General features: G+C 35.6%; 1 protein-coding gene across 1 annotated transcript in view; it reads right to left on the reverse strand.

The window, feature by feature from the left end:
* SNX2 (sorting nexin 2) overlaps positions 1–22,292 on the reverse strand; it is a 62,661-nt gene that overhangs the window by 18,181 nt on the left and 22,188 nt on the right. Inside the window, exons 2-7 of the mRNA XM_055549740.1 lie at positions 14,854–14,971; positions 10,852–11,015; positions 9,497–9,563; positions 9,107–9,150; positions 7,558–7,699; positions 4,659–4,737 (exon numbers count right to left, since the gene is read on the reverse strand). Of these exons, the coding sequence (XP_055405715.1) occupies positions 4,659–4,737; positions 7,558–7,699; positions 9,107–9,150; positions 9,497–9,563; positions 10,852–11,015; positions 14,854–14,971 (614 nt within the window). The remainder of the gene's footprint in view (positions 1–4,658; positions 4,738–7,557; positions 7,700–9,106; positions 9,151–9,496; positions 9,564–10,851; positions 11,016–14,853; positions 14,972–22,292) is intronic.

Raw genomic sequence — 22,292 nt, forward strand, 5'->3', positions numbered from 1 at the left:
AGTTCTCCAGTACTACTCTAGCTGAATTATTAAGTCCAGTACTCTTGCCTGGAAAATCACATGGACGGAGGAGCCTGGTAGGCTGCAGTCCATGGGGTCGCTAAGAGTCGGGCACGACTGAGCGACTTCACTTTCACTTTTCACTTTCATGCACTGGAGAAGGAAATGGCAACCCACTCCAGTGTTCTTGCCTGGAGAATCCCAGGGACAGGGGAGCCTGGTGGGCTGCCGTCTATGGGGTCACACAGAGTCAGACACGACTGAAGCGACTTAGCAGCAGCAGCAGCAGCAGGACTGTGTACTGTTTAAGAGCAGTTTGCATAAGTTGTTCATCTGAGTGCACATAACAGCAGATAAATAGCAAGCACTTAAGACATTCATAAAATGAACAAGCAAGGAAGATAAAACATCTAGTACACAACCTTTAAGAAAAACTGCAGTACTTCAAACGTAAATGGAAATAGCTAATACTACTTATATTTTAAAATAACTTTTTAAAGTGAGTTCTAGTGAGAATTTTTGAGTGAGTTCTATTAAGTGAGAATACTAGTCTCATGCAATATTCCAAGAAAAAGAGTGTTTCTATGACCAAGAAAGTTTGAAATATATTACATACATATTCCTTTAAGATTCACAGTGAATAGCAGCATATTAAATGCTGTGAGAAGTACTGCAGGAAAAAGATCTGGTTTAACTTTGTTAAAGCTTACAATAAACCTCAACTGAAAGTAGATTTCTTTTTTTCACCTTAAAACATACTAGCATTTTGAGGAATTAATGTTGAAAAATTACATTCTAGAAAAAGACAATAAAACTTTCTTAAGAGTTACATGAAAATAAAGAGTAACCAACCACTTTAAAAAGGTATTAAACTTACATAATGTTAAAATTAAGAAAAGAAACATAAAACGGATTTTTAATTAACTATTTGTAACTATACACCAATTCAGAATTAAGGTCAGAGAAGGTTATAGATACGTAGAAGAAAGATAAAGAACAAAAACAAATGTAGGAAGAATACACTGAAAATACAATGGAAAGAGGTATTGGGGGGAAGAACAAACACTGAAGGAAGACATAAATGAAAGACGCTAGGAACTGATGAAAAGTATCAGACTCTGCAAGAAGTGGTCAGCAGTTAGTTCTTAAGATTTGTGCTAAGGAAAGGTTATCAGTATATTTACAATCACTAAGGGCTTTCAACTGCTTCCCTGGTGGCTGAGATGGTAAAGAATCTGCCTGCAATGCAGGAGACCTGGGTTTGATGCCTGGATCTGGGAGATCCCCTGGCAACCCACTCCAGCATTCTTGCCTGGAGCATTCCATGGACAGAGAAGCCTGGAGGGCTATATTCCATGGGGTCGCTTTCAAATTTCTACTTACTTACTAAAACAAAATAAAGCAGGTTATACAAAATGCTTGAAACAGAGTTAGAGATATTTCTCTTGCTTTAGACTCAAAGATATGTGCTAACAAAGAGAGACCAAGAAGGCAAAAAGAACCTGGGTCTCTGATGACATTCATTTGATGATGATGAATATCTGATGATATTCAACGTATCTTGAGCATTTACTACACGTCAGTTACTGTTCTGAGTACTCAGAATGTATCAATGAACAAAAGAGAACAAGATTCCTTTCCTACTGAAGCTTATATTAGAAAAAGAAGACAGACAACAAATCATAAAAATTATGTAGTATGAGATAAGATGGCAAATGCTGTGGAGAAATGAAAGGACAAGTAGAGAAAGGACAAGTAAATGGGATCAGTGAAAGTGAAAGTCGCCCAGTCGTGTCCGACTCTTTGCAACCCCATAGACTATATGGTCCATGGAATTCTCCAGGCCAGAATACTGGAGTGGGTATCCTACCCCTTCTCCAGGGGATCTCCCCCACCCAGGAATCGAACTGGGGTCTCCTGCATTGCAGGCAGATTCTTTACCAACTGAGCTTACAAGGGAAGCCCAATGGGATCAGCGGTTGATGGCAATTTAAATAGAATAGGTCAGAAAAGGTGATACCTGAATGCCTGAATTTTAAACAGGTAATGGAATTAGCCATGCGGATACCCCAGGAGCAAAAGCTTTATAGGCAGTGCCACAGTGGGTAGGGGAGTGAAAACCCAGGTGAGAAAATGCCGGGGACCTTTGAGGAGCAGCAAAAAGGTGAGTGTGGCCTAGAGCAAAGTGATCAAGGAAGATATGATATCAAGTACGTAATAGAGTGAGCAGCGCATGTCATGGAAGATTTTATAGGTCATTATAAGGATTACGGCCTTTATTGAGTGAAATTAGATGCGTGTATGAGCGGGGATGATGCATAACCACCAGATGACACTGGCGGTTATATTAAAAAAAGAGTAGAGGTATGAGGATGGAAACAGGGAGATCAACGTGGAGTCTACTGGAGTTAATTCCGAGGTTTCAACTAGTAGTGAACGGATGAAACAACTGTTGTCCAGATATCAAAAGGAAACAACAGGATTTCCTGATGAACTTGATAACATTAAACATCTGCCTACCTCCAAACCTTCTGATATGAGTGGGTTAATCAATCTACACTAACTGTTGAGGCTTTGCCAGCTGGGTTTGCAGGTACTTATTATGATACACTTACATTTTTAGAGAAAAGGAACAATGAATTTAGGTTAAATAACTGGTCCAAGACCTCACAGGTAGTGTGCAGTGCATAATGGAGTGCAGGTTTCAACAGAGAAAGGATTCTAAAACCCTATACACTACTTCATGCTACTTTACATTTCTCAGTTTATATTTACAGAAGTGTATCCTTACTATAAAACAAACTCAATATGCTCGTAAGGTAACACATGAAGCACTCATAAGAAAATCAAGTGAGCTATCTTTAGGATACTTAGAAGATGTAGTTTCTGCTTATTGAGTGTGGCACAGGAGGAATGTTTGGGTTCTTAACCACCCCCTTTCTCTTCTCATATTTTAATACTAGATATTAATACTTTTGCTCAAGACAGTCATCTGGATTCTCAAAGTTCAACAAATAAATAACTATGTAAATGACTACTAGACCATATATGAAGAAATACATCCTTGACCTGCCAGATCCAATTAGGTCATGTATCCCACAGAAATGCCTAAATATTTAAATTTTAAGAAATGCCACAGAAAACTCACAATAAAAATCATTCCAGTTCCTCTGCTTCTGTACCTTTACACCTGTATTTTCTTTAGTTATCTTTTCTAATGTAGAATGAACTCATAATACGCTTTATCACACTGCAAATTCTGCTAAGGTACTGACAGTATTTAACAAGTAATATTTACTAGTCAAGAAACTATCTTCACGAATATACTAGGTCAAGCTTCAATACTTCTGTAAAACTCTCCTCAGTGTTACATAGTGAATGAAGGTACGGTTTAAGTACTATGCAATGCATTCCAGTTAAAAGAAAAGGTGAGTGGAGAATCAAATATGTCCTTGGTACAATAAATCTTCATTAAGTTTCTTATCAAAGATGTCATCCAAAATATTTCAAATTTACTCACAGAAAAACAGGACTGGAAAGGCTTCTCAAAAGGTCATGGTTATACTTTCAGGAAGAACTAAGTGAAATCAAGGCAGTACATTATCTATCTTTATTCTTAAACATACTCAGTCTATGACTTCTTTCACCACAGAATCAATTCTAATGCCTAAATTAAACTTCTATTGATGCAATTTAAATCTTTTTCCAGAGTGACTGCTAGTCTCACAGACATAATCTCATCTTTTAAGTCTTCTCTAACGTAAGATTTTAAGTTGCACACTAGCTTTTCTTATTATGAATTGTTCAAACCTGACTTTACTGTGGCATTTTTTAAAAACTGAAATAATTTATTACTAAAATCCAGAAATATGTTGTCTCAGAAAGAGTTTTAAAAACTAATTTATACCCAGTAGATATATATGCTATTTCCTTAAAACTGTCCTTATCTACTCTAACCACTAATTTTAAGCCAAAAGAGAAAATAAAACAAATAAGCAAATTTGATTAAAATTAAAAACAAAAAAAATCTATGAAAGTAGCAAGTATTTTAAATCTAGGTAATTATCAACTATAAGGTGAACTTTAAGATAGTTTTGAACTTGTTTTCTCACATTTTCAGCATAGGAAGGAAGAAATGTTAAGATTCTGGGAGTAGATTCCTCCCATCCATTTCTCTTTGAGTTGGCCACAATGAACACATCTTCAAAGCTATAGGAAATGTGTCAGGTCAAGAAGTATAAAAGAAGGTATAGCATATATATCTATCAGCCTTTATTTAACTATACAGTCATTTCAAGCACTGACTAACCCTTTTGTACTCTCAAGTCACAATCAACTATAAAGAACTGAAGGAGGGAGCACAAACCTAATTTTTCATTGCATTTAATAATATTTCAATATCACTAACTATTCAAAATAAAAATTAATGTAGATGAAAACAAGTATCACTTTGTTATGAGAACAGAAATGGAACAAGGATACAGTACCATATTTTTTAATGAACCAATTTTCTTTAAAAAAGCTTATAGCACTCTTAAGAGTAATCGAGTGGTACTTCAGAATTTTCATACTTAATATACTTGTGCTACTTAGTGGAATCAGACTTATATTCCTGAAATAAAAACATAAAAGTAATAAACATAGCTGATGAGAATTACCTTTCAAGAGCTGCTCTCCGTTTTTCTACAAATTCTGTGGATGATGAATCTTCTTTACCCACCTTGACCTTGGTCATGCCTTTGAAAAAATTGAATGAGATTCATGATTTTCTACTACTGAGAAACATTCTTTTAAAATAATTAATGCATAATTTGGCTTCCCTGGTGGCTCAGAGATGGTAAAGAATCTACCTGCAATGCAGGAGACCCAAGTTCAATCCCTAGGTTGGGAAGGTCCCCTGGAGAAGGGAATGGCTACCCATGCCAGTATTCTTGTCTGGAGAATTCCACAGACAGAGGAGTCTGGCAGGCTACACAGCTCATGGGGTCACAGAGTCAGACGCAACTGAGTAATTAACACTTTCACTTTCTGAATAATTTAAAATATATTTGAACGTGACAAAAAAGTGTCAAAAATTATAACTAGTATCCTATATTTAACAGATTAATATATATACTTGGCAAGTACTTTTAATGTAAACTATAAAAGAGTACAGCTAAAGCAGAAATTGAGCTATGTCTGTAGCTTTCCAGTTTGGAATCCTTATTTTACTTGATATATATTATACTCCTGGTAAATTAAAATGTGTTTGATTGCAATATGCATAATGGAGTTCAAATTCATGAGTTTAAGCTCACTTGATATTTTTACCTCTTATGAGCAATAATTAAGTCTTTACTTTTGGTACTAGAAAAATAAGTGTAATCTGTGATTATGCTAAGTATTTCCTCTGCCACAGATTTTAAGAACATGTTCTTGTTTGTTTATCATATCTGGTTTTATAACAGCTGAAATAATGAGCTCTTTCACAGAACCTCTCTGAATTTAAAAAATAAAGTCATGTGCAAATTTTTTCTTAGTTAATGTATTCATTTTTAAAAACTGATGAACATGAAATTTTAAAAATGACTACTTCTCTACTTGATTTTCTGCCAAGAACTTCACAGAACAACTTGTTATCCACCTTTAATAATTGCTCCGACTTTATGCACACATTTAGAGGAAACTAACTTGACTTTATCTTTTATTTAACTACATTTATTTTTCCTGCTAATCTCTTTACTTATATCTTTTTTAAAGATATAAGTAAAGGCATTTTATATGGTTGCCTCAAATTCTTCCAATCTTTTCAATCCTTTTAATCTAATAATTGGTGGAAGGTTGAAGATTATTAGAGGGAAATATTAGTTTGAAACACAATAAACTTGGCATGAAAATTGAGTTTAAAATTTTTTTTTCCTCCTGGCTCAATGTTTAAAGACTAGTGTATCTAGTCACCAAAATGAGAAAAATTATTTTGTTTTTCCTCTTTTGATATATTAAAAACAGTTGTACAACTTAAAGCTAAAGAAAAAAGGATATTAATAATTAATTTATGATAAATGAAACAAGTTCACTACACAAATAATGGGAGGCCAAAGGATACCACTGCAACAGTTTAGAGAAATAAAATTATTAACTAGACTAGCAGTTCACAAAGCATGGTTAGAATATCTGGAAGCATTCTGAGACCTTTCTGAGGAGTGGCAGGGGATGTGTACAAAATCTGTCTTCATAATACACCACGCTGTAATTTTTCTATTTTTTACTCTCATTCTTTCATGAGAACTCAGTGGAGCTTTCCTAAAGTTATATGATGTGTTGTATTACAAAAGATACAGTGCAGAAGCAGATGTGAAAATAAAGCTATTTTCTATGAAGTCAGAGATTAAAGATTTTGCAAAACTGTAAAAAACAAAAAAGGCAAGCCATTCTTATCATTATATTTTTGCCTTACAAAAATAATTTTTCACAAAAACCTTATTTGTTAATAACAGGTTATGAGTTTATTATTTTTGAGTCGATTAATAAATACAATTTAAAAATTCTCACATGTAAGTATCAAGAGGTATAGCTCCAAAAGCAAAAGCTCTTTAAGGCCCTTCAATATATCTGAATACACAAGGGGTCTTGAGACCAAAAAGCTGAAGAACTATACTAGATCTTTGAATTTTAAAAATGAGGAAGAATATAAAAATGCTTTTGAATATATCAAGGTTTCAAAATCATAAAAGATACAGATAAAACTGCTTTTCAAATCAAATGTTTAAAGAGGAAAAAACAGTAACTTAGAATAAAACTTATTTCAAATATATTTCAGAATAACAATCTTATATGTATGTATAAAAATAACAATCTTATATGTATGTATGTATAAAAAACTGATTAAATAAAAACCTATGACTGGGAAATTGGTTCAAGATGGTGGAGAAGGAGGATGTGCACTCAACTTCTGAGAGAACACCAAAAATCTACGACTGAAAAGAAAGAGTGGAAAAAATACTACAAAATTTTAATGGTGGGACAATAGAGGTTTTCCTCTTTTGTAATAGTCTGCATATTCTTAACTAAGTAAGGCTTTATTACCTGTAAAAGTGAAATGTTTTTAAATGTTAAATTGAGGTATGTAATAAAATAAGATGAGTTTAAATAGCTCCTGTGTGAACAAGGCTAAATCAAATCTTTTTGTACGATGTATAGCTGAGCATGGAACATCTCCAAGTCCTCAGAAAAATGTTAATATGCTAATAATATTAAATATTCTCTAAATGTTACTCAGTGATACGGTTCTAATAACCGTAAAAGGGTTTTTAATTGCTTCCATCTTGCTAAATTCCAACTTAATATTTAACATCATCACATTGTATAAATCAAAATCCTTAGGTATTAGAAAATAAAATTTTTAGCTATACACTCTTCAGTTGATAAATGACTATCACAAATAGAATATTTAAATTCAGTATCTCTTAAGACATTGATATGTCATGAGAGTGAGTGATTATGGAATACACAAATCCATACAATTAAAATTGAACTAGTACCAGTAACAAAAATCCATTTTTAAAGATTCATACTTACCTACTATACTCTTTTCTGGAGCTGGTGGCACAATATAACCAACATGTAAATACTTGCTTGCTAATTTGCTATGCAAACCAAGAAAGTCACTAAATCTTCTTTTAACTGAAAATTCACTTTTGCTGAACATGGAAAGAGAAGTCTACAAGTGAAGAAGAGGTATTTCAAATTTTGAATACTGAACAATTATTTAAAAATTAATGTAATACATAATTGTGAATATGCATACACACACACACAGAGGTCTACACTGCAAAAAAAATAGCTAACTAATGTGAAACAAAGATTTCTAACTGAAAAAACCCCAAATCACAGCTGTTGCTGGTTTGTTTGTTTTTTTACAGAAAACACCTGCTTTATTCTACACTTAACTCATCTCACCAACTCTACCTGTATTTACGCTAATGATTCTTAACCTCTGATCTTTACCTCTAGCCTAGATCTCCACAGGGCTTCAGTCTGATGCAGAGTCCAAGGGAAAACCTCCATTTAAATTGCACTGCCACCTCAATTTCACCGTATTTTCCCCTGCTGGAAAAGTGAAGGGAACTTCTCTGTATTGTTTACTATTCTAGCTTTTGGAAGACAGCCTGACTCCAAGGTACATAAATAAGTATCTGTTTAATGAATTAACAGATTTCACTCCATACTGTGTTCCTCTCTTTGTATTGCCTTTTCTCCAGGATCATTCCAACAACCACAGAGTTTCTCTAGACAAAGACTCAGGTTTCCCTCCTTCCTCACTTCTTACATCCAAGCTCTACTGATCACAGCTCCTATATAACTCAAGAAACCATTTTCTTCACTCATCCCCAGAACCAATTCCTTAGTATTAACTATCACTTCTCACAGTAGGACTGCTGCAGACCCCCTGTCTTTAAGATTTGAAGGTCTACAATCCCTTTAAGAATTGCAACTGCCTCACACTGCCTCAACTAGAGATCCTGACCTTTCTTTTTATTTTGGCCACACTGTGCAGCACGTGGTATCTTAGTTCCCTGACCAGGGACTGAACTCACACACTCCCCAGCAGTGGAAGCACAGAGTCTTAACTGGTGTTCCACCAGGGAAGTTCCCTGACACTTTTATCCTCCCAATCCAAACTGAGTCAGAGAGAGCTTTCTAGAACAAAAATCTCATTGTGCCACACTCTTGTTTGAACTTCAATGGTTTTCCATCATACAATTCCTAATGTGGCTGTTCATAATAAAGGCAGGCTTACTGCCAAACTATTTAATCTGGCACTACTTCCTGCAGGTCCTAGAAAGCACAAGGTTTTCTTATTTCTGGCTTTTACACAAGCAAATCCCTTTGCCCCCTCTCCCACCCGCAACACTTCTACTTTGCCTAGATTAGATCTTTTCCTGCATAGCCTCCCAGAACTCTCTCTCTACCAAACCACTCACGACTCACTGTGACTATTTATATGCAACTTTTTTACTGGATGATAACCCTGTAAAGACAGTGATCACGTACACTTTAATCACTGTACTATCCTCATACTACACAGTGAGGGCTCATGATTTTTTTAGAGGAGCAAAAGGCTTACCTTTGTCGTTACTCTATAAGCCATGTAAGCATTCATGCCATCACCTATAAGAAAAGCCAAGCTATTAAAAATCATAAGCTTAACACACAAGGTAACTATGTGAGGTAATATATTAACTTGATTGTGGCAATCATTTCGTAAAATATTAAGCTATCACATTGTGATAATTGTGATGTGTGTAACATCCTAAATACACACAATTTTTTTTTGTCAATTATTTCTCAACAAAGCTGGGAGACAATACAAACCACCAAGCTGCCACAAGTTTAAAAATTAGAAGCACCAATTTTAATATTGTAACAATGCATGTAGTTAGGAAAAACAGCACATTAACAACCAAGTTAATTATCAAAAAGTAGCAAGCACAAAATATAATAAATGTTGACTCACCAACTTTCTCTGGATCTGATACACCAATTTCTATATCAAAAACATCTCCATTTGCTTCTTCTTCAATCTAGGAAAATTTTTTTGGTATTAAAGATTCCAATTTGTATTATCATCATAACAGTAATAAGTATAACTTTTACCACCTATCTTTTATTAGGATCACTGCCACATGAAACAATTTGAGAGTCACTCAGCACTCCATTTCTGAAAATCAATGAAAGCTTTTACATTTCCTGTCTATGTGAAAAATACACACACACAAAAAGACAATAGGAAAAGGATAACTGGGAGAAGCAACAGAAAATCTTGTGTTCCTCCGACTCCTCAGATGTAAAGAAAACTTCTGGAGGAATACTGTGGAATATTTTTGTTCAATCTTCAGATGCAGATTATGAAAATAATTCCTTAATTATTTTTAGTATTACTATTTTTAAAAGCTGTATCTCTCCTCTTTAAAAACCAGGAGTAGCCATTACTTTTGCCAGTAGAATCCTACATACTTGCAGAAATTATGATAAGCAACTTGAGCATCATGATTTCTCTAATTACCTAGTAAACACATGTTCTTCTTGAAGCCAATAAAAGCACTACAAAGCTCACTGAGGAAAGAAGCAGGAAAAATGATAAACCTATGAGACTCCACAGAAGCACTTCTTATGCCATTGTAAGTAAGCAATCCCTGTTAACAGTAGTTCTGAGGGAAAGGTTTGTTATTTTCAAGAAGAAAACACAGGAACTATTCAATCTTTCAAAATTTAAAAGCAACATTCATATTCTAAGACTTCAGAAAAGTATGTTTTTCTAAGGATAATTTTTTTCAAGTTGCCCTACTGCACAGATTTTTGAAAAGTAAGCCTTATCTGAACTGTAACATATATAAAGCATATAAATCCTAGGTATACAGCTCAATAACTTTAACAAAGTAAACACATCTCTGTAACCAGAACCGAGATCAAGAAAAAACACCATCATTACACCCTAGAAGGCCCTCATGCTTCCTCTGCACTCAGAACACATCCCCTGCTCTGCCAACACAGTGTCAGTCACTCAGTCCTGTCCGACTCTGCGACCACATGAACTGCAGCAGCCAGGTGCCTAAGCCCATGGGACTATTACTGTAAGATCACAAATGACAAACTGCCTGACTTGAGAAGGAAAGTGATGTATTCAAGTTATTGGATTAAAAAGTGTGGGGATAAATTTAGAAACCAAATCACCCAACCTCTTTAGTGTTCTTTTTGGAAATGTCTAAAAGGCTTTGATTACAAATGACGGACAGAAGAGAAACACTGGGTGAGGAACAAAAAAAAGTTATTATTTACATATTAATTTAGAATATAAACATTTTTCCATACCTCGTCCCTGGATCTATCAAAGATAACAGGAGCAGACATACTCTTTGATTCAATTCTGGGAGCAATGAGTGTTGTGGGGGTCACAGGTGTGACTGCAGGAGAAGGTTCTGAGGAGAGTATAGGTTCCCTTTCTGGACTGTCCAGAGAAACTTCCTCTGTAGCTTCTAGATACAAATTAAACAAGTTAGTTGAGGATACTGGTAACAAGTAGAGCAGGCAATGAATTATGAAACATTTTTATATAACCCATAATATCAAAATATTATTTTAAAATAATTGTTATAAATAATTTATGAATCTATCCTTAGTGGTTTATTTAAAACTTTAAAACCAACAGTGATTTTGTTGATTTTAGGAAGAATTCCAGTAAGTCAACATAGTTATCTATACTAGTGGTATAAAGCTAGTAGGAAAGCAATGATGTGAATAATTCCACATTCGTGTTTGGATCTATAATATATCTAATACTTGTGGTAACTTACCTTCCAAAATCTTGTATTCAGGCTAACATTATGATTCTTTTATACACACAAACACAAACTTAATAGCAGAAAGCTGCTCAGAACTATCCCAACTGGGATTAAAAATCTGTTATGGGAAATTCACAAAGTTAGTAATCTAAAGCAATTAACTGCTAAAGATTACTGAATATTAGCTGAATACACAAATATACACAAAGAAATAGGTGTTTAGGTTTGCATTTAAAGTGCTTGTTCACTTGAAAAATCTAAAACTAAATATATTTATAAACAAAACAAATCAATAAACTGAGTGTCTAAAAGCTATGTAACATTGTGCTAAATGCAATGAAGAAACACAAAAAGATGTCAAGTACCATACCTGCCCTCAGGGAGTTTATAATCTAGCCAGGAAAATAAGACACAAGCATGTGGAATGTTAAATAATAAAAGACAAATAACAGCCAAGAGAACAATATAAAGAGCATAACAAAACGTTTACCTGCCATGTGAACTATAGAACAAACTATAATTTGAGTTGAGATGGGAGAGAATAAGCTAGGCTGGGGAAAATAGGGAATATTTTATGAAACTGAACTGAAAAGATCTGAATGGATTTAGAGAAAAAAATGAGAGAAGCATTCCACAAAAATGAAACACAGTTGACCCTTGAACAACATGGGGGTTAGGGCCACCAACCCTCTACACAGTCAAAACTCTGAGTATAACTTATATCCGGGCTTTGCATATACATGGCTCCTCTGTTTTAGAGGTTCCACATGCTTGGATTCAATCAACCTCCGATCACGGTGTACTGTAGTATTTACTAATTTTTAAAAATGCGTATTAGTGGACCTGAGCATTTCAAATCCATATTGTTCAGGAATCAATCATAACTGAGTAAGTTAAAAGCAAAGCCAGAAAAGTAAAATTTATAATCAGTGGCCAAAATAATAACCACAGTTCTGTTGGTTTATAGAACTGATACCAAGAAAAGGCAGGCAGGACTGTAAATGAAACAGGACTAGATCAGTGATTTCTAACCTGAGGTTCTTAGATTCTACAAAGTTTGAGAAAGTAGTAACAACAGACAGTAAGCCATTTTAATACCTCAAAGAGTATATCAGTAATAACATGTTATTTACTTGAAGCAATAAGATACCTCTTGAATTTTTGAGGTATTAAAAATGTCTACTTTGAATTAAAGAGGTACAAACTACTATGCATAAAATAAATAATCTACAAGGATATATTGTACATCACAGGGATTACAGCCAACATTTTAAAACTATAAGTGGAGTATAAACTTGAAAAACTGTAAATCACTATATTGTACACCTGAAACTTATGATACTGTGTATCAACTATACCTCAATAAAAAAATAAGTCAAAGTTTTTCTTTTTATACAGAAAAAAGTCCCATATATACTAAGTATAAAGATTATTTCCTTGAGAGAGACACTTTGAAGGTAAGTGTAAACTGATTATGTCAATGTCAGCTAAGTAACAGTTCACTCATACCACAGACACCAGAGAATTTTTCAAACAAAGGAATACTTGTTAAACTTTGGATTTGGTATAATCTGCTGAAAAGAGTAAGTGAAATACACTAACTACCCTGGCAGAACCAAGTTCTAAAAGTCTAGGACAATTTCAACACTGGCAACTTGTTCACCCTCACTTACTCCTCCAGGACAGTTTCCTACAATGTGTTCAGTGAAGCTTAGCGGAGGATGGTACTGACGGTGGAAAGGGGCTCTCTAGTAACCCATGTTTGGTGAACATCCTGTAAGTAAGCTAGTAACAGTAACAAAGTCATGCTTGAACTTTTTCTGACGCCACTTCTGACATAATAATAGTATTTGAAGTGCTACCCAAAGTATATTGGCATACATACCAATTACAATCTAATCTCATAATGGTTTTAAAATCAGAATAGCTAAGTCACTAGACCAATACCTATAGTTTCTTCTCTTATACAGGTCTTAGGAAACCTAATGATGTCATTATGAAATATAGCTGAGTTTAAGATAAAAGATAAAGCATAAAAAGTGTCTGCAGATAACAAAAGAAACAGAAGAATATTTTTATTGCTTCATCTCTGTTTCTCCTTAAAAACAAAAACACTGACATTGACCACGGATCAATCACTATGTTTAGTATACTCTGCACTAGGTACACTAACACAAAAAAGATTTTTCTAGTTGAGCTTTGTGGGCAAATATCACTGCACAGCCCTGACGTGGCAAACTGTTTGATCAGCAGGGCACACTGTAAACAAGAAAACCATCTTCCTAGGCAGAGACACAGAGTTCTGCTTTAGAGCTTCAGCACACTCGTTAACATAGAATTCTGAGACTTAGAGACTCTTTAATACAATGGATAATCCAAGTGTTCTATTTATGACCCTCTACTATTAAAGGAATAACCACAATTTTAGATTAGCAGCTACTTCTGTCATCTTTCAGATTAAAACATAAATGCCATGAAGAAACTTCTAAGGATCTCCTAGGAAAAAGTCAATGAAAGAAAAGAAAAAGGAGTATTACAATTTTGGTTAACTGTCATTATACTCTAAGTTGTTAGGTAGCTACAGAAAAGGGGAGGGGGTGGCTGGGTAAATGACTGTCTTCACATTTTAATTTTCTGACATGAATTCACAAAATACATGAATTCATCTGTAGTGAAAACTTTTCACACATTAAACAGGAAATTATTATGGACCTCTGTCATAGAGGACTGTATTCTTAAATATACTTATATTAAAAAAAATACAGGATGGTTTCAATATTCAACCACTATAAAAGCTGAGGGAGGATACATTATCAAGTTTTAACTCAAAGAAAGCCAGTTTAGGTAAACTAAGCTCTCAAACACACAAAGATTTACTATTGCAATTATTTGTGCCATTAATTCTAAGGAAGATGCTGCTTTTTAATAGCCAAACATTAATTTGTATTTAAATTTTAATCTTAAAGCAGGTAATTGTTTTGAAGAGGGTCCAATTTTTTAAAGGTAGAAAGAGACTACACCAAATCCTGCCCCCATATCAAAAATAAATTCCTGAAGCATCAATTTATTCACTTAAAACTGAATCAAAATGGAACTCATGGTAAATACTGAAACATTTTTAAAACAGATTTCAAATATATATAGATTATGAATAAAGTAATTCTTAAGTTCAGAGTTTAATTTTGCTTTGTGAAAAACTGTAAGTAAGAAAGAATATAATCATTGCTATTTCTCAAAGTCTGAATGCCACAACCATTAGTTTGTGTCCAAGTACTGCTCAAAACAATCAAATTATTCGTGTGACTTATTTCCAAACGCTTAAAACTAGAAAGGATCACATTCGTGCTTCTCACAACAATTTTATTTTTCACAAAGCAAAGTAACTAAAATTTCCTATCCTCCTAAGTCGTTAACAAGAAAAGCCATCAATAGCACTTCACAGAAAATGTTAGTTTTAAGAGAATATTTTCTGATAGGATATATGCTACAATTGACAACTACTTAAAAAAAAAATAAAGCTATTTACAATTACCTGCAAAAAGATCTTCTCTGTCATCATCTAGCACAACTTCTGCAGGTTTTGGACCATTGGAGTTTGTACTAATATCTTCTGCAAGAAAGCTAGCTGGATCCGGAGATGATGGACTTGACTGTTAAAAAAAAAATTGATAATGGATTGCCATGTTTGTCTGTTATAATTATGTCTCCAGATATTACAGAAATAGAACATTCTCCTGATAAGCAGAGAAGAAAGAATAAGAACATCTATTTACAGTTCCTCCTCTGAGGGTAAGAAATAACCAAAAACACACTTTCACTCACCTTCTTTGTTAACAAGAAGTCACTTAAGATTTAAAACAGAAAATCTTTTCCAGTCACCCAGTTAGATATACTAATCTGTCAAGTTTAGTTATAATTAACAAAAACAAATTTTAATGTTTTATACAGTATATATCATATAATAGTAAAAATCAGACCTTGCAAATATGTTGAATAAGAAGTTCAAATTAATACTTTAAGAAAAAGGTTTAGCAGTAGTTGACTTAAGACTACAATTATTCTAAAATTTCTGTATTTTCAAACTAAAAAATTCCCGATTATTTACATGTCAACTAAGCTAAAGGAATATTTTTATATTTCTGAAAGTACAAAAATCAGAAAAATTGAATCAACACTGTAAAGCTTTTAGATTTATCACAGTTTTCTTATAATGTTAAAACCAGTACTTAAAAAAAATACATAACACAAAAAGGAAGTTGTATATACTGAAAGTGCACAGCTATATATTTTCAAAACCCAACACACCTGTGTAGTCAGCACCCAGATCAAGAAAGAGAACATTATCAAATCGAAAAGCTCCACTCATGCTCCCCACCATTCTTTACCCTCTCCCAACCTAGGCTTCCACCAACAAGGATTCGTTTTTCCTGTTTTTGCTCTTCACAGAACTAGAATCATCCAAAACACATTTTTTTTTCTGTTTTGTTTTTTGACCTTAATGCTATGTATACAAGACTCTTATATTGTTGCATGTAATAACAGAACACTCATCTTTGTTGATGTAAATATTCCACTGTGTAAATACACCACAACTGATCCATTTTGCTGTTGATGAGCACCTAGGTTTTCAAATTTCATTACCAGTTTTTTACCACCACCAACAGTGCTGTATGAACTGTCCAGCACATATATCTTTTAGCAAACAGTGAACAAATTTCTGTTTGTTATGTACCTAGGAGTGGAATACCTGAGTCACAGGATAGGTAAATGTTCTGCTTTAGAAGATATCACTAAAAATCTTCTAAAGCAGTTATATAATTTACACTCCCCCCAGTAATATAGGACTTCCCTGTAGCTCAACGGTAAAGGATCTGCCTGCAATGCAAGAGACCAGGGTTCGATCCCTGGGTCAGAAGATCCTCTGGAGAAGGGAATGGCAATGCACTCCAGTATTCCTGCCTGTAGAATCCAATGGACAGAGAAACCCGGAGGGCTACAGTCCGTGGGGTTAGAGTTGGACACGACTGTGTGAATCACACACACACACCAGTAATATATAGAGCTTCCAGCTGCTTTATATCCTTGTCAACACTTAAATATATTTCATGTTTTCACTTAAGCTATTATGGAGAGTATAAAGTGCACATTACTGTGATGTATATTGGCATTTTCCTGATGAGTAATGATGGTGAGCAGTTTTTCATATATTTAACAGACATTTGGATATCTTCTTTTGTGAAGGGTCTCTTTAAGTATTTTCCCTATTTTTCTATTGTTGTTACTGATTTGTAGGAGTTCTTTGCATAGTATAGATAGAAGTTCTAGATATGTATCACATATGTATGGAGAATAAAATTTTCTCCCAGTTTGTACTGTTGCCTTTCCACTTACTTAATGGTACATATTAATGAATAAAGTTATTAATTCAGTTCAGTTCAGTCACTCAGTCATGTCTGACTCTTTTAAACCCCATGAATCGCAGCATGCCAGGCCTCCCTGTCCATCACCAACTCCTGGAGTCCACCCAAACCCATGTCCATTGAGTCAGTGATGCCATCCAGCCATCTCATCCTCTGTCGTCCCCTTCTCCTCCCGCCTTCAATCTTTTCCAGCATCAAGGTCTTTTCAAATGAGTCAGCTCTTCACATCAGGTGGCCAAAGCACTGGAGTTTCAGCTTCAACATCAGTCCTTCTGATGAACACCCAGGACTAATCTCCTTTAGGATGGACTGGTTGGATCTCCTTGCAGTCCAAGGGACTCTCAAGAGTCTTCTCCAACACCACAGTTCAAAAGCATCAATTCTTCGGTGCTCAGCTTTCTTTATAGTCCAACTCTCACATCCATACATGACCACTGGAAAAACCATAGCCTTGACTAGATGGACCTTTGTTGACAAAGTAATGTCTCTGCTTTTTAACATGCTATCTAGGTTGGTCGTAACTTTCCTTCCAAGGAGTAAGTGCCTTTTAATTTCATGGCTGCAATCACCACCTGCAGTGATTTTGGAGCCCAAAATGAAGTCTGCCACTGTTTCCATTCTTTCCCCATCTATTTGCCATGAAGTGATGGGACCAGATGCCATGATCTTAGTTTTATGAATGTAGAGCTTTAAGCCAACTTTTTCACTCTCCTCTTTCACATTCATCAAGAGGCTCTTTAGTTCTTTTTCACTTTCTGGCATAAGTTATTAAGTAGTAAAGGTAAATTATCAATTTTACTTTAAGGCCATTTCTAATTAATAACATTTGTCTGATCAGTTTTTTGAGTAACGATCCCCTATGGCATAAGGACATTTCTTTACAGCTTTCAAAACAGTTTAAATTCCTTATGGGAAAATTTTAAAAAGCAGTTTTCTTTTCTCTCAGGAGCTCATTACTACATCTCCAAATTCTCACAAAGGTAGGCGTCAACTCACCTTAGCATGTTTTTCTTGAAGGAACTTAAAAACAAATAAGCTTTTCCTATAAGCTTTTTCCAGAAGATGTTCCTGACAACCCTCTAATTGAATATGGTTAGGTGAGTGGTATATATGCTTCCAATGCATATCTGTTTCTTTTGTCATAATTTCTCTATTACCATTATTATCTATTTATAGACTAACAACTCTGTATGGAAAGAATGTCTTATTTTATTTCTTTTTACCAGGTTCCTGGCAGTGAACACTCAATGACTATCTGTTAACTCAACTCTAAGAAAATAACTATGAATATGTGTAAGAAATGGCAGTAAGTCTGTCAACCAGACTGTCTACAATAAAGTTTGAAATACCCTTAAGTATATATACATAAAAATAGTAGAGTGGCTCCAACACCCATTCACGGAAGAGGAATTGCTGCAATTTGAGGAATAGCTAAAAAAAAATCTACCCCGAACATTACATTTAAAGAAAAACTAAGGGCTTTCTCACTAAGAGCAAGAACAAGGCAAGGATGCCTGCTGTCATTACTGCTTGTCAACATCATGCTGCAAGTCCAAGCTAATGCAGTAAAGATAAAAAAGGAAATAAAATCCAGAAGAACTGACAAAGGCTTCCAGAACTAATAAACAATTATAGCAAGGTTGCAGTATACAACGTTAACCTACAGAAGCTAATTACTTCTATATACCATCAACAAATAGAATTTGAAATTTAAAAAGAAAAAAATACCATTTATATCAGCACCCAAAACAACTAAACACTTAGGAAGAAATCTAACAAAATATGCACAAAATCCCTATGAGGAAAACTAAACAATTCTAATGAACAAAATTAAAGAACTAAATAAATGGAGAGATATTCCATATTCATGAATAGGAAGACTCAATACTGATGTCCATTCTTCCTGACTTTGAACCACAGGTTCAATGCAATACCAATCAAAATTCCAGCAAGCTATTTTGTGGGTATCGATAGAATGATGACAAAGTTTACATGGAGAAGCACAAAACCCAGAAGAGACAGTACATTACTGAACGAGAAGAACACAGTGGGAGGACTGCAGCTCCTGACCTCAAGACTCACCATGAGGTGAGTAACTGACACAGTAACTGACACAGCCTGGTACAGGTAAAAGAGCAAACAGACTAGGGGGACAGACAGAGAGCCCAGAGATAGACTGACTCACTATCAGCAAGTCCTTCATGGATGGCAGTCTTGTGGCCAAGGGGCTTGTGGAACTCAATGAAGCCATGAGCCATGCCATGCAGGGCCACCCAAGAAGGACAGGTCACGGTGGAGAGCTCTGACAAAACATGGTCCACTGGAGGAGGGAATGGCAAACCATTCCATTATTCCTGCCTTGAGAACTCTGTGGACATTATGAAAAGTCAAGAAGGTATGACACTGGAAGATGAGCCCTTCAGGTCAGAGGGTGTCATATCCTACTGGGGAAGAGTGGAAAAATAGCTCCAAAAAGAAGGAAGAGGCTGGGCCAAAGTGGAAACAACACTCAGTTGTGAGTGTATTTGGTGTTGAGAGGTAAGTCTGATGCTGTAAAGAAGAATAAAGTATAGGACCTGAAATGTTAGGTACATGAATTAAGGTGAACTAGACATGGTCAAGCACGAGATGGTAAAAGTAAACACTGACAACTTAGAAACCAGTGAACTAAAATGGATGGGAATGGCTGAATTTAATTCAGATGACCATCAGGTTTACTTCGGTGGGCAAGATTTCCTTAGAAGACATGGAGTAGCCCTCATTATCAACAAGAGTCTGAAACGCAGTTGGGTACAATCTCAACGACAGAATGATCTCAGTTTGTTTCCAAGGGAAACCACTGAACATCAAAGTAATTCAAGTCTATGCCCCAACCACTAATGCTGAAGAAGCTGAAGTTGAACAGTTCTATAAAGACCTACAAGACCTTTTAGAATTAACACCAAAAAGAGATACTTTTTTCATCATATGGGGATTGGAATGCAAAAGTAGGAAGTCAAGAGATACCTGGAGTTAAGAGGCAAGTTTGGCCTTGAAAATGAAGCTGGGCAAAGGCTAACAGAGTTTTGTCAAGAGAGCACACCTGTCATAGCAAACGCCCTCTTCCAAAAACAGAAGTGACAACTCTAGACAAGGACATCACCAGAGGGTCAATACTGAAATCAGTCTGATTATATTCTTTGCAGCTGAAGATGGAGACGCTCTCTACAGTCAGCAAAAACAAGACCTGGAGCTGACTGTGACTCAGATCATGAGCTCCATATTGCAAAATTCAGACTTATTAAGAAAGTAGGGAAAACCATTAAGCAGTTTAGGTATAATCTTAATTAACCACTTCTGACTGTACAGTGGAGGTAACAAATAATTCAAGGGATTAGATATGATACACAGAGTGCCTGAAAAACTATGGATGGAGGTCAGTAACTACAGAGAAAGTGGTGACCAAAAACCAGCCTAAAGAAAAAGAAATGCAAGAAGGCAAAATGGTTGTCTAAGGAGACCTTACAAATAGCAAAGGAAAGAAGAAAAGTGAAAGAAAGGCAAGGGAGAAAGGGAAAGATAAAACCAACTGAATGCAGAGTTCCACAGAACAGCAAGGAGAGATAAGAAAGCCTTTTTAAGAGAACAATGCAAAGTAATAGAGGAAAACAACAGAATGGAATAGTTTAGAGATCTCTTCAAGAAAATTGGAGATATCAAGTGAACATTTCATGCAAGGATGGGTAGGATAAAGGACAGAAATGGTAAGGACCTAACAGAAGCAGAAGAGATTAAGAAGACATGGCAAAAATACACAGAAGAACTACACAAAAAAAGTCTTAATGACCCAGATAACCACAATGGTGTGGTCACTCACGGAGAGCCAGACCTCCTGGAGTATGAAGTCAAGTGAGCCTTAGGAAGCCTTCAGTTCAGTTCAGTTGCTTAGTCGTGTATGACTTTTTTGCATCCACATGGACTGCAGCACGTCAGGCTTCCTTATCTATTACCAACTCCCAGAGCTTACTTAAACTCATCTCCATTGAGTTGGTGATGCCATCCAACCATCTCATCCTCTGTCATTCCTTCTCCTCCTGCCATCAATCTTTCCCACCATCAGGGTCTTTTCAAATGAGTCAGCTCTTCACATCAGGTGGCCAAAGTACTGGAATTTCAGCTTCAGCATCAGTCCTTCCTATGAACATTCAGGACTGATTTCCTCTAGCATGAACTGGTTGGATCTCCTTGTAGTCCAAGGGACTCTCAAGAGTCTTCTCCAACACCACAATTCAAAAGCATCAATTCTTTGGTGCTCAGCTTTCTTCACAGTCCAACTCTCACATCCATACATGACTACTGGAAAAAACAGAGCTGACTAGATAGACCTTTGTTGGCAAAGGAATGTCTCTGTTTTTTAATATGCTATCTAGGTTGGTCATAACTGTTCTTCCAAGGAGCAAGCGTCTTTAATTTCATGGCTGCAATCACCATCTGCAGTGATTTTGGAGCCCCCCAAAATAAAGTCTGTCACTATTTCCATTATTTTCCCATCTATTTGCCATGAAGTGATGGGACCAGAGGTCATGATCTTAGTTTTCTGAATGTTGAGTTTTAAGCCAACTTTTTCACTCTCCTCTTTCACTTTCATCAAGAGGCTCTTTGGTTCTTTGCTTTCTGCCATATATGAGGCTATTGATATTTCTCCTGGCAATCTTTATTTCAGCTTGTGATTCAACCACCAGCATTTCTCATGATGTACTCTGCATATAAGTTGAATAAGCAGGGTAACAATATATAGCCTTGACGTACTCCTTTCCTCATTTGGAATCAGTCTGTTATTCCATGTCCAGTTCTAACTGCTGCTTCTTGACCTGCATACAGATTTCTCAGAAAGCAGGTCAGGTGGTCTGGTATTCCCATCTCTTCAAGAATTTTCAGTTTATTGTGATCCACACAGTCAAAGGCTTTGGCGAAGTCAATAAAGCAAAAATAGAAGTTTTTCTTCAACTCTCTTGCTTTTTCGATGATCCAACAGATGTTGGCAAGTTGATCTCTGGTTCCTCTGCCTTTTCTAAAACCAGCTTGAACATCTGAAGTTCACAGTTCACGTATTGTTGAAGCCTGGCTTGGAGAATTTTGAGCATTACTTTGCTAGTGTGTGAGATGAGTACAATTGTGTGGTAGTTTGAGCATTCTTTGGCACTGCCTTTCTTTGGGGTGGGAATGAAAACTGACTTTTTCCAGTCCTGTGGCCACTGGTGAGTTTTCCAGATTTGCTGGCATATTGAGTGCAGCACTTTCACAGCATCATCTTTTAGGATTTGAAATAGTTCAACTGGAATTCCATCACCTCCACTAGCTTTGTTCATAGTGATGCTTCTTAAGGCCCACTTGACTTCACATTCCAGGATGTCTGGCTTAGGTGAGTGATCACACCATCATGGTTATCTGGGTCCTGAAGATCTTTTTTTGTACAGTTTTCCTGTGTATTCTTGCCACCTCTTCTTAATATCTTCTGCTTCTGTTAGGTCCATACCATTTCTGTCCTTTGTTGTGCCCATCTTTGCATGAA

Source organism: Bubalus kerabau, chromosome 1 (genome assembly GCF_029407905.1).
Source record: "Bubalus kerabau isolate K-KA32 ecotype Philippines breed swamp buffalo chromosome 1, PCC_UOA_SB_1v2, whole genome shotgun sequence".
NCBI classification, from domain to species: Eukaryota; Metazoa; Chordata; class Mammalia; order Artiodactyla; family Bovidae; genus Bubalus; species Bubalus kerabau.